The sequence below is a fragment of the Muscardinus avellanarius genome, assembly GCF_963383645.1.
Source record: "Muscardinus avellanarius genome assembly, chromosome: 10".
In the NCBI taxonomy this organism is placed as follows: domain Eukaryota; kingdom Metazoa; phylum Chordata; class Mammalia; order Rodentia; family Gliridae; genus Muscardinus; species Muscardinus avellanarius.
Genome location: NC_137796.1, coordinates 32,011,489 through 32,029,999, shown reverse-complemented (window position 1 = coordinate 32,029,999; position 18,511 = coordinate 32,011,489). Strand labels below are relative to the sequence as shown.

Sequence of the window (18,511 nt, the reverse complement as noted above, 5' to 3'; positions counted from 1 at the left end):
GCTCCCTGCGCCAAAAAACTGCTGAATCCCGCCGGCTGTTCCACAGCGCCTCACCTTGGCTCACTGTCTGCCGCTCCTCTCTGGAGCCTGGTGGGCTGTTGAGTGCGTTGGTCTGGTGCCGTCTGGTGAACTCGTTGCTACTGCCGGTTGTAAGGCACTGCTGCCGGGTTCTCGGGCGTGAGGCCTGCGTATCTCCTCTGTGGCTCTGAGCTCCGTTCTGAGTCCCCCTCCTCTCTGGGGCCTGGTGCTGCAAGGAAAAATGGCGCCCGCCGCTCCATGCCGCGGCTCCGGTTGCAGCTCTGCAGTCTGGTTTCTTTCTGGTGTCTCGTTTTTCCAGCCCTCTTTTTCTCTGTCCCTTGTAATTACATTTTTTGTTTCTCTGCTGATGGTGTTTTCTGACTATGAAAGGCACTGATTTTGTAGTAATAGAGATTGGTTGTTAGCGGGGCTTGTAAGCCCTGCTTTTCTCTGTTGCCATCTTCCCGGAAGCCGGTGTAGCAGTTTAGATCTGTCTTAAACATTTTTAAGTATACAGTTTTGTGGCATTAAGAACATCATTTATAGTCCTGTGCCATTTTCTTTTTTTTTTACTTTTAACTAAGTTCTTTCTGTCCTTTCCTATTTCCCTCCCTTCCTTCCTTCCTTCCTTCCTTCCTTCCTTCCTTCCTTTTAATTTATTTTAGTTTTTTACAGTATTGGGGTTTGAACCCAGGGACTTTCTACCTCTGAGCTACAGTCATAGCTTTAATTTTCATTTTGAAACATCTTATTTCTAAGTTGCTGAGAGACTTGATAAGCTGCTGAGGCTGACCTTGAGCCTGCCATCCTCTTGTTTCAGCCTCCCAAGTGTTGTGATTATAGGTATGAACCACTATACTCAGCCTTCCCTTCTTTATTTCTGTGCTACTGAGGATTGAACACAGGAGTGTTCTACCACTGATATATATTTCCAGGCCTTTTCATTTATTTTGAAATAGGTTCCATTTATTTATTTATTTATTTGTTTATTTATTTATTTTTGGTGGTACCGGGGTTCCTGGAAACCCTTCTACCTCCGGGCTACACTCCCAGACCCATTTTTTTAAATAATTTTTTTATTTGGAAACAGGGTCTCTTAAGCCAGCAAGCCTGGCTTTGAACCTGCGCAATCCTCCTGTCTCCACCTCCCAAGCATGGGGATTACAAGTGTGTGCCACCATGCCCGGTTTTGAAATAGGTTCTTTTTAACTTACTGCTCCATGGTCTCAAACTTGTGATCCAGGTTCTGCCCCCCAAGTGCTGGATTGCAGGCATGTACCATCACACCTGGCTAAACAATTTATTTCTTTATATATGAAATGAGTTTTGTATAGGCAGCATATGGTTGGGTATTGATTTTCTTTTAAATTGAATCTCATGATCTTTTCTTTTTTTTAGTTGTGTTTTTCAGGTCATTTATGTTTACTGTTATTGTGGATATAACTGAATTTCATTCTACTATTTTCCTCTCTGCTCTTTCTTTTTTATTTTTGCCTTTTTTGATTTTGTATGGTTTTATGAATCCATTTTATTTCCTTTGTTGACTTATTACTTACGACTCTTTGTTATTTTATGGTTGTTTTGAAGTATCTACTATCCATCTTTAATAGTGTTCTTTGAAGACTTCCTTGTCCTCCATTATAAGAATCTTAGGACAATATGTTCTTTGTGCTATTGATGTCATACTCAGTACAGGATGTTTTTACTTTTGCTTTCAATAGTTGATTATCATTCATAAAGAGTAGAAGAGTAGAGTCTTAGCTGGGTGTGGTGGCACACACTTGTAATCCCAGTATTTGGGAGGCTGAGATGGGAGTATCGTGGTTTGCGGCCATCCTCAGCTACTTACTGAGGCCCTCTGTAACTCAGTGAGATCCTGTTTCAAAATAAAGAATTAAAAAATAGGGCTGGGGGTGTAGCTTGGAGATAGAATGCTCCTGGGTTCCATTCCCAGTATTGCAAAAAAAAAAAAAAAAAAAAAAAGTAGTCGTATACTTCTTAGATGGCTACTACTTCTTAATTTCTTTACATAAATTCATATTTGTATCTAGTGTCATTTTCTTTCTGCCTAAAGATTTTTCTTTATCATTTCTTATAATGAAGTTTTGCTAGTGTTGAATTCTTTCTGCTTTTGCATATATATCAGCAAAAGTGGTTATTTTGTGTCGCGTCCCTCGACCAGCGATTTTTCAGGATACAAGTTGAAGAAAAATGGTGAAGATCTGCCTTGCGCAGGGCATTATAAATATTAACTCTCCCAATCACTTCTTGCCACATCTCTCTCACTCACTGGCTCACGCTCGTCAGGTCACCACCACGTCATGTATTACATAACCCTAGCCTCCAAATATGGAGTTGCTTCCTGCACAGCCATGTGCCAATCAAGCTCAGAGGCAGGAAGCCAGCGCCATCTTTTAATGGCGGCTCACCACAATTCCCCCTTTTTGTTTTTATAGGCAACAGGTAAGAGCAGAGGTTTGACCCCTATTAATCACTGGCACCTTTTTCTAGGGACGGGTACTTGGGTGCCTAACCCGTGTGCAGTCAAGCGTACTCTTCATGAGGACCAAACTTGTGCCCTCAGCTGCAGTGCTTTGCCTCGCAACCTGAGCCATTATGCCTTAGCTGCCGCGAGCCAGGCTTGTGGTGATTGTCCTGCCTCGATAGCCACACAGGCCTGTATAAACATGGCTGTATTATGATTAAAACTTTGGCGAAGACAAGCAATGCACCAGGCACAAAACAGCACAGCCACAACCAATAATCCCATCAAGGCCCCCAATCCAGCCCATTCCTTTAGATGATTCATGGCACGAGTTATCCAAGATGATAGTCCTTCGGCCAAACTAATGTCCACACGAGTCGAGTTGACGGTGACCACGGCAGTGCGTAATCTCTCTAGTTGGGTTTCAAATTCTCCCGTCCAGTTGCCTAAAAGATAAATTGACAACTCCCGAGACAGGTTAGCGGCTTTTGTAGAGTTTTCATATTGAACGCTGGTAACACAGAGACCAGGATATCTCCATTCACATCCAAGCTGAGCAAGCTGCCATAATATCTCAACTTGTTCTTGTACTAAATCAATGCGCTGATTAACTACCATAAGGCCGCCTTTAAGTTGACTATTCAGCGTTGTTTGAGTATCTAAGGCCTGCGCCACAGTGGAGGACATATTAATTAAAGTCTCCGCTGTCTGTACTGTCTGAGTTAAGGCAATTGCAGCTGCAGTGCCCGCAGCAGCAGCAGCAGCAATCGCAGCTACAATGGCAGCTGTGATGCCAAAATCTCGTTTAGACCTAAATAAAACCATGGAATTGGGAGCATCCACTGGGACTGGAACCCAGCGAGGAATTCGAGCAATCATAGCACGAGAAAAACTTCTATTATTCCAGCACAAACTATAAAAACAGCTATAATTATTACAAAAGGAAAAGCTATTATTACTCAATATAAAAATAAAAGGAGGATGAACACACACGCTAGCAGGGGAATAATGTTTAGTTTGTATAATTTTTGGTGTTAATTGACTGCAAGAATAAGTGGAGGAGGAACTATATTCCTCATCACAATCTTTATTGACATCATTACCTTTTGTTGTGCAATTTGAATACGTTCGTAATTCAACATGTTCACAAGAGACATTCGCTACTCCGAAACTTCCTCCCTGAAGCATAACTAACGGAGAGGCATCCAGACAACTTCCATTTATACCACAAAGCATCCATTTATGAAAGGGATTATGGGCTAGATCTTGACTAAAGAGGCCCTGTAAATCTTCTGAAGAACCAACGGCACCAGGTGAGAAGGTAAAAAAGGGATTATTATATATATGTCTAACCACACTGGATTGGCAATCAGTCCAGGGCCATTCTTCTCCCAGATTATAGGAACCACTACAATGAGGAGCCCATTTAGGCTGTCTTAAAGTAGAATTAGGCCTTTGTGCACAAAGTGGCCAGGTGCCATTTATCCAGATAACATTATCCGGAAATGGATTCTTTAGCTGTAGATAACCCTTCGGAGCAGTAACAGTATTATTTTGTCTTTGGTTTCCCCATTTTTGTTTGAGGGAAAACCAGCCTGATATTCCCTTTTGTAAGGGGATACAAGATCCGTTCTCCTGAGGAGATGAGGTAGTGAAACAGAGGCTGCCCAACTCCCTAAAAGTTTTATTAATCTCTAAAGGTGCCTGTTCTTCATCTAACGGGAGGTAGGGTAGATTAATTTTCTTATTACTGGTAAATAGTCGAGGAAAGACTTGAGCGCTATGTCTCACTGACATGGGTACCGGAAATGCCGATAGAATTCCCCATCTCCATTACATCTGAACCGAGGTTATTTGGCGAAGCAGCATCCACAGCCGTAGGGGGTTTCTCATTTTCATGATTATTGCAGCGCCTAGTCAAGCGTTCTGGGAGTCACACAGGGTCCTGCTGATTCTGTGGAAAAACACAGACAGATCCTCTCGTCCAGGCCAACACTGGGTCTGGGCCATGCCAGAGTCCCGTAATTACATCCTTCCATTTAACATATCCCTGACATGTAGGCTTATGTGTCATACGATCAGCCGCAGATAATCCATTTAGATCCAGGTTTAAAAATTTTAGAGTAAAAAGAGCCAATGCCAATTGCTGTTTAGGGGGCCTGCCGTGGCCGATTCCCCCTTTTTGTTTAAGAAGACATTCTTTTAATGTTCTATGTGCACGCTCAACGATGCCCTGAGCTTGTGGATTATAGGGAAGGCCATGATTTAGAGAAACTGAAAGGGTTTTGCAAAAAGCTATAAACTTATGTGAAGTATAAGCAGGGCCATTATCAGTTTTTAATTGATGAGGTTTATCCCAGGCTGCCCAGGCTTCGAGACATTGAGCTGTTCTTTGAGTAATTCAAGGGCGGTTTGCCCTTCCTTAATAGCATCATGATATTTTTGATCTTCTAAACAACCTTTGACCAATTTCCAAATAGGTAGAACACAGGGATTAAGGCTTCCCTGTTGCTTGGCATATTCAAGATCTCGACCAAGCTTTTCCCAACTAGGAACTGTCAGGTTACCTGAGACAGCAAACCATGGAGCGGCGCGGTCACAACCATTTAAAAATTTTTCTAAGGTAGACTTTCTAAGTTTTAGACTTCTAGAATGAAGTAGCTCCTGAAGAGCCAAAAAAATTGGATGAGACTGCGAAGCCCCCATCCCAAAACTAAGCTCAAAATGAATAAAAAATGGTCCCCTTTGATGGCGGCTCTACCTTCGCGTTCCCGTGTCCACTTTGACCACAGCTCCACTTTCACTTTTTCGTGTCTGCTTTGACCGCAGCTCTACTTTCACTTTCCCGCGTCTGCTTTGACCGCAGCTCTACTTGATTTGCTCTCCCCTTATCCACGGGTGAGAGTGGTTACCCGCATTTTTCGCGGACCCCCCAATCTACCAGGGGACTTACCGGTGCACCTTCCCTGACGACAGCAAGTTCTGAGCTTCATGCACGGGAGCTGATTTTTCCCCGTACGGGCCACCAGTTGTCGCGTCCCTCGACCAGCGATTAAGATGCAACACGAAGCTCTTCTTGCAAGCCGTTTATTCAGGATACAAGTTGAAGAAAAATGGCGAAGATCTGCCTCGCGCAGGGCATTATAAACATTAACTTTCCCAATCACTTTTTGCCACATCTCTCTCACTCACTGGCTCACGCTCGTCAGGTCACCACCACGTCATGTATTACGTAACCCTAGCCTCCAAATATGGAGTTGCTTCCTGCACAGCCATGTGCCAATCAAGCTCAGAGGCAGGAAGCCAGCGCCATCTTTTAATGGCGGCTCACCACAATTTTGCCTTTGCTTTTGAAGGATATATAACATTTTCTCCACTATTTTATGGCATATAGTCTTTCCATAAGCTTTTTGGCGTCATTTTTTTGTTTTTCTTTTCCCTGTGTAAATAGTATGACTGTTTCTCTGCATACTTTAAAGTTTATTGCTTTATCACACACTTCAATTTATTTGATTACTTTGGACTCTGGTGTTATTTCCTCATGACTTATGTGCTTGAGCTTCTTGGAACATCTTCAATCTGTGGATTTATAGTTTTTATCCAAATTGGAAAATCTGTAGTCACTATTTTTTTTTCTCTTATTCTATCTCCTCTTCCTTGGTGACTCTAAGTACATGGACTAAACTGCCTGAAGTCATCCCACAGCTCACTGATGCCCTGTTATTTTTTTTTTTTCTCTTCTTTTTCCTCATGGAACTTTTTCTTTAATGACTTCAAGTTTATTACTTTTCTTCTATCATAACTAATCTGCTTTGAATCCTGTCTAGTATATCTTTTAACTTATAGTTTTTCTTATATTTAACTTATAGTTTTTTAACTTATAGTTTTAACTTATAGTTTTTCTCTGAAAATTGATTTAATTTTATTTCTTTTGTTTGTCTTATCATACCCAGTCTTTTCCAACTTTTTGAATTTATGAATGATAGTTATAATCACTATTTTAATGTACTTGTCTGTTAATTCTATTATTTGTGCCACTTTGGAGACAGATTCAATTTATCAATTTTTCTTTACCTTATCAGTCTTATTGCCTTCCCCTGTAGTGTTTGCCATGCCTTGTAGTTTTTGATTGGATGATAAATATTGCAAATTTTAATATTTTCATGCTAGATTTAGTTTTTCTTGTTTTTATATATTCTTGAGTTACTCACTTAAGTTACTTGGGAACAGTTTGATCCTTTTAGGTCCTGCTGCTGCTGTTGCTGCTGCTGTTGCTGCTCTCTCTCCTCCCCCTCCTCCCCCTCCTCCCCATCTCCTCTTTTTGTTTCAGGAAGAAACAGCAGCATTTGTCTAGCGTTTATATCCCATCATTGCTGAGGTGAAATCCTTCTAAGGATTTTTTATGATATTTGTGAATTATGAGGTTTTCTCTTCTGTCTAGAGTTTTTGTCTACTACAGTATAGGCTCATATTATGGGAAATGAGACATGTTAAATTTAAATAAGAAAAAAAGATTTCTCTTGAAAGCACTGTAGAGCTACAAAAGCAGCCAGGACTTGAAGATATTTAAGAGCAGTAGTTATAAGTTTTGATTTAAAAAGTTTAAAAGTAAGCCGGGCGTGGTGGTACATGCTTGTAATCCCAGATTTGGGAGGCTGAGGCTGGAGGATTGCCATTTGTGGACAGCCTCAGCTACTTGGTGAGGCCCTCAGTAACTTAGTGGCACTCTGTTTCAAAATAAAGAATAAAAAGTAGGGTGGGGGTTGTAGCTCTGAGGTCGAATGCCCCTGGGTTCCATCCCCAGACCTGCAAAAAAAAAAAGTTTAAAAGTAGGATTTATTTTTACTGTTATTATAATTATTGTTATTCTTATTTGTGGTACTGGGATGGAACCCAGGGCCATTCTTTCTGAGCTCCTACTCCAGCTTGACTTTTTTATTTCTATATAAACATATATATATATATATATATATATATATATATTATATAAAATTATACACATATATTTATATATTTTGCATGTCACAGAAACATTTATTCATGTCACATAGTAAATGGTACTTATACAATACAAAGATATTGAGATTGCTCGGTGTTCCCATCTAACACAGCTTGTTTGAATTTACTAGCAGACTGTAGTTTCCTCTCATGTATACTCATGTAAGCTGGTTAATGATGACCATGAGCAGAAGCAGGACCTTTCAAAGTTTTACTTTTATCAGCATTCCTGATTTTATAAATGAAGAAGCTCATCAACCCCATTCCTATCCAAATCTCCTGGTAAACTTGGGCGTCTTCATGGGGATCCAGAATTTTTTAGTAATGGTTTGAGTTGTCTTTGAAAGATCAATGACTCATGCTGTGCCAGACCCCCGAACACATAGATTCTCTATAGATACTTAATACTAGTAATTAAAACTTTTGACAAGTGGTTGCCAAAGTGTATTGAGCCTTTTCATGTATCTGGCACTGTTCTTAGGTCTCCTGTCTGTATTACTTCCTGTATACTTCCCACGGAGACAGGAAACCTAGTCCCAGATTATGTACCTGAACTAGCAGAACTGACTTTGGAATTGAGAGTTTTGCTTCTTAGCTCCCACTAGGTTATATAGACAACCTCCTCCATTTAAACATCATTTACCTATTATCTGCAAAGTGCACGAATGTATATGATGAAATTTCTTTCTTCATAACAGTCCTATGACACAGTGCTTTACAGATAAGGAAACTGAGGTTGAAAGCAATAGAATCCTCACTCAAATGTCTGCTCTTTTCTCCACATCCTGTTTATTTTTACCATGCCATATTTTCATTTAGAATAGGACAGATAATATCAAGTTTGGTGAAATGGTAGAGATTTATTTTTTAATTTAAAGCAAATGTGATATATACGAGATATTTATTTTTATTTCTTTTGGCTTAGCTACTGATCTGTCTAGTGTTAGTTTACATGTGCCTTCCTTACTCGGTTATACCTGGCTAAGAGACTAGGTCTCTTTTTCTACTGGCTTGAAACCCTTGTAACATCACATTATTAATGTCACAAGTAAAATTCATTAGCCTTAACTTGTGCTTGTATTTTTAAGACTCAAACAGAAAAATTGAATTAAGCTGAGCGTGGTGGCACACGCTTGTAATCCTAGCATTCAGGAGGCTGAAACCAGAGGATCGTGGTTCGCAGCCAGCCTCAGCTACTTATTGAGTCCCTTCGCAACTGAGACCCTGTTTCAAAAATCAAAAAGATTAAAAAAGTAGGGCTGGGGATATAACTCGGAGGTACAATGCCCCTGGGTTCCATCCCCAGTACCACACACACAAAAAGAAAAATTGAATTTTATTGAATCTGACAATATGATGCATAGTGTAAAAACTTTGGTAGAAAATGAAAAGTGGATATAGAACAGAATGTGTTAATATCATAATCTGCTAAGGCTGAAGAGACAGAAAATGTACTTTGTTTGATGGTGAGTCATAATCAAGTTAATCTTTTTTGTGATACTGGGGATTGAATCCAGGGGCATTCTGCCTCTGAGCTACACCTCAGCTCTATTTTATTAAATTTGAAACAGGATCACTAAGTTGTAGAGGGCCTCGCTAAGTCACTGAGGCTGGCTGCGAACCTGCCATCCTCCTGTCTAGGCCTCCTAAGTACTAGGATTACAGGTGTATGCCACCATGCCTGGCAGGTTAATCTTTTTATGTCATTACTTTAAGACTCTCAAACCATATCTTCTTTCAGCAAAATATGCAAGATCAGTAGGCATTGACTATTCGCAGTGAAACAATGGTGTAGAGCTGGAGTGGCATTTCTGACATCTGACTTCTTACTGTTTTGAGTTGTTGCGTGCTTTATGTAGCTCTCATGTCCCCTTTACTTGCCAGCACTATGGAAGTGAGTGGGAGCCTGCGTGGAAGGGCTTCCCTGTGCTCCTCCAGCCAGCCGGGAGAACTGAGGCCTTGTGTGCTCTCTGGCTTTCTGTGAGGCATTTGTGAGCAGTTTGATGTATTTGACACAAGCGTGACAGCAAAGAAACGTGTGAGCAGAGCAGTGTACTGCCGGGCCCAGCTGTGTGGATTTATCTGCACATCAGGCAGAGAAGTAGCGGCTAGCAGATCTGACAGTCAAGTGTGAGCTGCTCTGCCTGCAGTCCAGAGTGCATGTTAATGTTGTGTGTGTTTACCCACGGGCTGGCATTTGACACAAAGGAATTGTCAGCGCTGCTTCCCCTTCACTCTAGTGTGCTCGTCTCCGATTGTTTCCTAAGTAAGTACCTCAGTGTACGTGGATTCAAGCGTATACTTTTAAAAACAGAGCCCAAACCATAACTTCTTCATTTTTTGTGTTTAATTCCATGTTAGGAATTAGTATTCAATATGTTTGAATTAGTAAGAGGTAATAACACTATTCTAAAAAGTCAAAATAATATAAAATAGGATGTTTGAAGAGCGTTGCTCTGCCCGGCTCCTTCTAGTCATTCTGCCTTGAATCCTGACAGACACCACTTTAACAGTTTGCCCCATATTCTTTATGTTCTTGTAGATAAATATAATCGCGCATTGCACTTTTTATTACCTCCCAGTAACTCCTGGGAGCTCTTCATTTCACTTACAGTAAACTTTCTTCGTTCTTGCTTACTTACTATTGTGCTGGATTTCATTGTGTGGCTCTATCTTCATTTATTTCACTTTCACCTGTTGATGGACATTTTCATTGTTTCTAATTCTTACCTGATTGAGATAATTCACTTATTATATTTTTTACCTTTTAAAAATGTACACTTTCATGATTTCTGATGTTTCTAGGCTTCTGCTCTAAAGATAATGACATAACAAGTAACCTTACATATATTCATCTGAACCATGACACAAATATATCTGTAGGATAAGCACTCCTATGTAGGATTCTGGGTCAGGGCGTAAATGCATTTGAATTTTGAGGGGACTTTTCAGTTGTCATACATGTTCTGCTTTACACTTTTGCAGCAACGTTCAAGAAAATCTCTCTCTGTCTCTGTCTCTTCTCTGTCTCAGTACTGGGGATTGAACCCCAGGGATACTCCACCTCCAAGCTCTATCCCTAGCCCTTTTTATTGCTTTTTTATTTTGATGCAAGTTCTTATTAAGTTGTTGAGGGTGTCCTGGCCTTGGATCTGTGATCTTCTTGTCTTAAACTTGCAACTACTCTGATTACAGACATTTATGACTATTACAGACATCTGTGACCATGTTCAGCTAAGAGAACTATTTATTTATTTTTATTTTTATTTATTTTTTTTGGTGGTACTGGGGTTCCTGGAAGCCCTTCTACCTTTGGGCTACTCCCAGACCTATTTTTACATTTTTTAAAATTTTATTTGGAAACAGGGTCTCCTAAGCCAGCGTGAGTGGCTGGCTTCGAACCTGCGTGATCCTCCTGTCTCTGCCTCCCAAGTGCGGGGATTACAAGCGTGCACAGCCACGCCTGGCAAGAGAACTATTTATTTAATCTTACTCAGAGTGGCTTTGCTTTTCAGAAAGCAGTCATAATATTTAATTTTTGTTGTTGTAAAAACAATCACAACTTAATGTTTTGATGTTCATGAACTGCCACTTTAATATTGATTTCTGATTGATTTTTACCAATGTAAACACAACTAAAGATTCTTTTTAACTTAATAAATATTGTTATTTGTAATTGTATGGTTTATACCTGACTGATGTTCTGTGTCTCAACTAAACTGAAAAGTATTTGTATTTACAATAATTTAGCTGAAGCCTTATTAAGGCTCATAAGCAGTTTTAGCCTGTTGACTTATAGGACTGTTGCTGTTTAATCTGATTTGGCTGGAGTATGTCATTCCTTTTGGGAATCTGTACCTTTGTGTTTCTCTTACATACAGGTTAGCTTTATTGATGGACTCCCACAAAGAGATCCTAAGGTGGTCTTTGTAAGGTGCAGCTTTGAATTATTAAAGGTTTAAATTTTTTGTGACATTTATAAATATTCTAGCACTTTGTGTATATAAAATGTTCTAAGAACTGGTGAAAACTTAGTTTCTTAGAAAACTGCAAGCTTTTCTGAGTTTAAAATGAAAATTCAGCTATAGATTTTTTACTAAGTTAGTGGTGGTGTGAATAAATGTGTAATTGCATGCATGGAGCTAGCATGCAATTATGACACCAGTAATGACCAATATTGAAAGCAGATAAACCAGTTAACCAATTAGTGAATTATCCAAAGTATGGTTGGTGCTATATTAGAATTGTAAGTTCGTTGTAGGGGAAAACTGTTCATAGTTTTACTGGCAAGGCTCTCTTACTATTACACAGGGGAAGATATCCACTATCAAAACCGAAGACTTTAATTAAATAAAGAGGCTAGAATTATGTGTAAGGGTAGAATTTACCATTTTGTTTTTTGCACATTGGCTGGATGTTGTTTCCATTCCCTTTCTCTTTATTCCTTTTGGGAAATGTTTAAAAAGGTCCAGAAAAAAATTAAGTTTACTCAAAGGTTGTTTGTTCTAAACTCTGCTGACTGTGATGGGTTTGGGAGACAAGGCTACTTTCTTGGGGTGGAAGGGGGTAATACTACCATGTCTGGTTGAGTAGCTTGTGTTCTGTGTAAAGGCAGGGCTTCTGGAACTGTTGGGGCTGAATTGTATATTGTGTACACCAAGCCATACTCCATCAGGTAGGGCTGTATTGGCCCAGAGCAAGGTACGCTGCTTTCTGATTCCTACAGTGATAGTGATGCCTTACTGGCTAACAGTAGCTCCCATTATGCTTTCTTCTTCTTTTTTCTGTTTTATTTGAAAACCAGTTTCTGCTATTCTTTGATTTCTTTTACAAATAACATGTACATGCCCATGTGTATTTGTGTTTGTAATATTGCCACATCTACACAGACTCCATATTTGCCTGAATATAAGGTTAAATAGACATTTTAAAAGTCCTCCAGAAGGAGAGAATCATTTATGTATATTGTTTTTTTATAATCTCCTATTTTATGGGCCTTCATTGAAGGCCCCAGTGTGCATTGAAGAGCACATTGTGTTTAAGGAAGGCATAGAGTTTTTTGTTTTGTTTTGTTTCAGCAGCCTCAGATGGTTTTGGTTATGGATGCTTAAAAGCGGTGCTTAAAAAATTAGAAGAGAGAAAACAGCCAGGCGTGGTGGTGCATGCTTGTAATCCCAGTACTTGGGAGGATGAGACAGGGTTCACAGCCAGCCTCAGCTACTTAGTGAGGCTCACAACTTAGTGAAACCCTGTTTCAAAATAAGGGATAAAAACAGGGCTGGGGATGTAGCTTGGCTTTTTTTTTTTTTTTTTTTTTTTTTTTTTGTAGTAGGTTTTATTCCAGCACTTAAAAAAAAAAAAAAAGGAAAAATAAGGAAGCAAAGAGGCTTACCAGATTTTAGTAATTATTGTAGATATGAAACATCCCTTTTCAAAGTAGTACTATAGTGGACGTGACCAAATAAACGTTTATAGCATGACTAAGTATTTCAAATATCCCGATGTTATGCAAGTAGGTACTATGGCTTAGTTTGGTATTTTCAGTGATAGTTTATTGGAAGGCTTTAAAAACTACTATCTTTCAGGCAGATTATACAGACAGAAAGACTTGTTCCAGAAAAGTGTATTGAATAACTCTAAAGGTGGCTTCACTTTATTAAGACTTCAATGACAAGCCAAGTACAGTGGTACGTGCCTCTCATCCCAATATTTGTGAGGCGGGGACAGGAGGATTGCGTGATTGAGGCTAGTGTGCAGTAACTTAGAAAGACCTAGTTTCAAAAGCAAAAAATAAAATAGGGCTGCGAGTGGAGCTCAGAGAGAGAACTCCCTTGGAACCAGTCCCTAGTACCACACACACATAAAAAGATCCTGATGTCAAAGATTTATGTGAAGAGTGAATCTAATTGTCTCATGAAATTTGAGTGTGAATAAAATCATTATTTAAAATTAATGTTTCATACAATATGTAATTTATAATGTGTGTGATTCAATTAATACATTTCATAATTGGCACTTGAATAATTGCCATCTCTTAAAGTTGTATACATTCAAATTCGCTTTTTTGGTATTTTCCTATTGGAAAAAAAGATAGTCTATTTATTTTGGGTCATTTTATATTCATTCACATGCAATTATTACTTTTAACAGAAACTAAGGCTTCTGGAGGAGCTTGAAGACACTTGGCTTCCTTACTTAACCCCCAAAGATGATGAATTCTATCAGCAGGTGAGATATATTCATATTTTTATCAATTTTGTATTTCTGTATTCTGGTTTACCTGTTTTACTTGTAAGTCTGAATAGTGAGGTTGAATAAACAGAAGTTCTGATGTGAGCATTCAGTGGCCACTAATTGCCCAGAGAGCATGCAAATTCCTTCACAGTCCACCCTCTGCTGTGAACTTCCTGCCTTAGCATGGTGCTTACAGTGCAGACTCTTTCCCCCCTTCTTGCTCATGCTGTTAGTTCTGCATAGAATAACTTTTCCCCTCTTACTCTGTTGCTGGATGGCTAACTTAAGAGCTGTTAAATATCACCTCCTTTAGCTGGGCATGGTGGCACACACTTGTAATCCCAGCATTTGGGAGGCTGAGACAGAAGGACTGTGGTTCTCACATAGCCTCAGCTACTTAGTGAGGCCCTTTGCAACTCAGTGAGACCGTGTTTCAAAATAGAAAATAAAAAATAGGGCAGGCAGTGTTTCTTGGAGGTAGAATGTCCCTGGATTCCATCCCTAGTACAGCCAAAAAAAAAGTCACCTCCTTTTTGAAAATTTCGCCAACTTACCTTACCTACAAGTCCTGCCCACTGTGCTCTTCTCCGTGTTACTTGTACCTTGTAAATAGCTGGTGTATCTCCTGTCGCATGCTAGAGCACTTGCAGAGTCTGTGTTTACCTGATTAGTCAGGTAGCACTCTTTCCATGATAAGTGGCAAAAATTCAAACTCCCTGTGGCAAGGAAAAAATGTACTGGAAGTCAATGAGAAATCTAGGAGCACCTTCTGAAAGCTGAACTGCTCATCGTTCCTCAGTGTCCTGGCCTGGCTTTCCCCTGTGTGTTGTCATGCTGAGGGGCTCTGCCATGGCAGGGGGTGAGTAGGAATCTTCCCATTCAAACTACACGAAGTGGTTTCTTCAAAGAAAAATTGGAGTTCTGGTTCCTAAGAAGAAGGGGTAGATGTGCATGTCAAACAAAAATAATAAATGTTTATCTATTTCTGCCCATTAAAATATACTCTTGTGAGGTGTAGGAATGGGGCTGTATCATCACCTGTAGCACCTGCTTGTACTTGTCAGACCCTCAGGAGCCAAGGAGGGGAAGAAGGAGTTGACCCGTCTGGAATCCAGCTCTTGAATTCTAATTCGTTATCATTTCTAAGACATTGTCTCATCTCTTTTCACATTCGATCTTCATTATCTTTTTCCTCGTCAGTCCTCTAGTTCCCCCTCTCCCTCATTCTTGACAGCACAGTATTTTCCTACTGAGACATAGGTCTAAGCATGTTGACCCCTGTTCAAGTCCCACAGTGGCTGCTGCTTGCCTGGCTCTTTCCAGGCTATCTCCTATATTCCTTCACCTTTGCTGTTGTGGTGGTGGTGGTACTGTGGATTAAACCCAGGGAAATTCTACCTCCAAGCTACACCCACAGCCCTTTTTATTCTTGCTTTTGAAACAGAGTCTCACTAAGTTGTTGGGGGTTCTCATTAAGGTGCTGAGGCTGGCCTCAAACCTGCCATCTTCCTGTCTCAGACTCCCAAGTCCTGGGATTACAGGTGGGCATCACCAAGCTCCTTCACCTTTTTATCCACACTGGATTTTCTCAGCACCTCAAACTAGCTATGCAGTTTCATACTTGGGGCCTTCTGGCTACATTTTCTGCTCATATGTCTCTTCCTCTGTTGGACTTCTGTGCTCTTTGTTTATACAAGTGTACATCGTCATCTCCTGTAGAAAACTCCCCCGATACCTCTACAGCCTAGAGAGCTGCCTCTGCTCCCTTTGTTGTACTTATCAGTATCTTTATTAATACTTATCTTACTTGATTATAAAGGTTTTTTTGTATGCTTCTTTCTCTCATCGTATGTACACCAGGGATGGTGGTATCAGTTTGTAATCCCAGTACTTGGGAGACTAGACAGGAGGATCACAGGTTGTGGCCAGCCTGAGTAACTTAGTGGGGCTCTCCGTAACTTAGTGAGACCCTGTTTCAAACAAACAAACAAACAAACAAACAAACAAACAAGGGTTGGGCATCAGGAGAGAATAAGTCACCCGCTTGAGTTGTGGAGCTGAATTCAAGCTAATATTCCCCCCCCACCCCAATACTAAGGATGGAAATCAGGGGCCTTCTATCTCCGAGCTACACCCCCAGCTGTATTTTTTTATTTTTGAAACATGTTCTCGCTGAGTTGCAAAGGGCCTCACTAAGTAGCCGAGGCTGTCTGTGAACCGCGATCCTCCTGTCTCAGCATCTCAAAAACTGGGATTACAAGTGTGCACCAACATGCCAGGCTTCAAGGTCAGATTTGCCTGACTCTGAAGGCCCAACGCTCTTTGTTGTATGATACCCTCCCTGTGTATTATATAGTGCGCGCCTATTTAGAACACAAGGAACTTTTGCAGTTTCTCCTGATAAGACCAAAGAACAAAGAAGCAAAAGAAAATAAAAAGGGCAAAGCAGGAGAACAGAGAGAAAATATGTTGGCTCACCACAGACTGCAAGGACAGGGGGAACGGCGCATCAGAAGACACTGCTGCTTCCACGTCCAATGATGCTCTTCCGGCGCAGAGACAGTGCCGCTCTCCCCAGCCCTCTGCCCTACTCTCATTTCTGGTGCTGTGCCAAGTACATGACATGTACGAGCCCACTCAGATATTACTCTGATGTTCTCAGGCAGGTGTTGGAGTTGAGGAAACTGAGGTACAGAGAAGTTGAAAACTCTGTTCAAAGCGGGGCGTGGTGGCGCACACCTATAATCCTAGCACTTAGGAGGCCGGACAAGAAGATCACAGGTTCAGTGGCTGCTCCAGTGACACAGGGAGCCTATTAGCAACCCAGGGAGACCCCTTTCAAAGCAACTTTCCTCTTTTCCCATCTCTCTGAACTCTTCGGAGATTGCCTGCCTTTATCTTAATGACCCAAACTGTCCCCGTCCCTGCTCTCCCTTGAGATCACAGTGCAGTAGTCCTTTTTACTGGTGGCGCTATCTGAAAGCTTTTCTGTATATCTACCTCAACACGAGTCAACACTGTTTACTTATTTACTTAGTTACACAAATGTGCCTAGCTTCCCCACTTGGTGACAGGCAATGTGTTTATGAAAACTGACAATAGGTTCCTTGACCTCATTTCTTGTTTGACGGGCAGTGTGGGAGGACCTACATGATAGAGGCGGAGGAAGAAGTCATGTAGATACTTGGAGTAGGGTGTTCTGGGCTAGGGAACAGCAACTCTTCTGAGGGCAGTTTGAAGGGGAAAGAGCCGAGGCTGGCATACCTGGAGGCCAGTGAGGGAGGTGCGGAGAGTAGAGGCCACAGACCCGATAGTGTTGAATGGGAACTTGCAGTCTGTGGTAAGCGCATTGTCCTGAGCGAGACAGGAGATAAGAGAGGTTTAGAGCGCAGCTGAGATGGGATGGCTTACGTTTTAGTGAGGAGCCATGTTACACGGAACCTACGCTCATCCTCTTCTCATCTTGGATCCTCCCTGTCCTATTGTCCAAATTGGGAACCTTGTTCATCATTTTTAAAAAGTGTGTGTATTTGTGTGTGTTTCTGGGGATTTAATTCAGGGAAATTTCTCTCCGAGCTATACCTCCAGCTCCATTTTACTTTATTTATTTATTTTTATTTTGAAACTGAGTCTCACTACATTGCTGAGAGCTTTGGTAAGTTGCTGAAGCTGATCTTGAAGTTGCTATCGACCTGCCTCAGCCTCCCAAGCACTGGGATTGCAGGCGCGCATCACCATGCCTCGCTCAAGTTCAGAGCCTTGTTCTCCTCAGCTTCTCCCCATTGCTTCCGTCCTCCAGTCATCGGGCCCTGGCACATTTACTTGCTAAGAATCTCTCAGATTGCTTCTTCTTTTCCAGTCTTTGGTACTGTCCTTATTCCAGGCCTGCACTGCCTTCCACCTGTGCAGGTCTAGCATTTTCCTGCTTGGTGCTCCTATGTCCTCTCAGTGCCTTCAGCACTGCACCTCTATAAATATGACCTTGCTTAAGCAGGGCCTGGTGGCGCACGCTTGTCATCCCAGCATCTGTGAGGCTGAGACCGGAGGATCTGATCGCGGTTCGCAAACAGCCTCAGCTACTTAGTGAGGCCCTTAGCAACTCAGTGACACCCTGTTTCAAAATAAAGAATAAAAAAAAATATCCTTGCTTTATAAGTTTTCCTGAGTCTCTCTTGCTTCCAAAGTCATGTTCAGATTCCTCAGCTTATCTGTCCTCCAAGGCCGTTGACTGTGTGCCCCCAAACTATTCTCTGGCCAGATCTCTAAACATTGACTAACGTGGCATCCAGCCTTTACCTCCTGTCAGAGTCTTGCTCCACCCCACCCTGCTCTGCCCTTCTATTCTTCCTGCCAACTAGTAGCCCCCTCCTCTTTTTGTCTGGTGCATAGCTATTCACTTGAAGGACTTAAATACTACATGTTCTGGGAACATAGCAGGAAATCCCATGCATGTTATTTTATTATTTATTTATTTATTTATTTATTTATTTATTTTGGTGGTACTGGGGTTCCTGGAAGCCCTTCTACCTCCGGGCTACACTCCCAGACCTATTTTATATTTTTTAAATTAGAAACAGGGTCTCCTAAGCCAGCGCGCGAGGCTGTCTTCGAACCTGTGCGATCCTCCTGTCTCCGCCTCCCAAGCGCGGGGATTACAAGCGTGTGCCACCACGCCCGGCTTGCATTTTAAAATTATTAAACATCTTGCTATTTTTGGGAGGCTGAGATAGGAGGATCTCAAGTTTGAAGCCAGCCTCAGCAACTTAGTCAGATCTT

The 18,511-nt window shown here is 41.2% G+C and overlaps 1 protein-coding gene across 1 annotated transcript in view; it reads left to right on the top strand.

The window, feature by feature from the left end:
- The window catches only part of FTO (FTO alpha-ketoglutarate dependent dioxygenase), a gene marked incomplete at its 3' end in the record, with an annotated part of 419,239 nt that overhangs the window by 106,985 nt on the left and 293,743 nt on the right, over positions 1-18,511 (top strand). Inside the window, exon 2 of the mRNA XM_080702521.1 lies at positions 13,652-13,729. Coding sequence (XP_080558647.1) covers positions 13,652-13,729 — 78 coding nt within the window. The remainder of the gene's footprint in view (positions 1-13,651; positions 13,730-18,511) is intronic.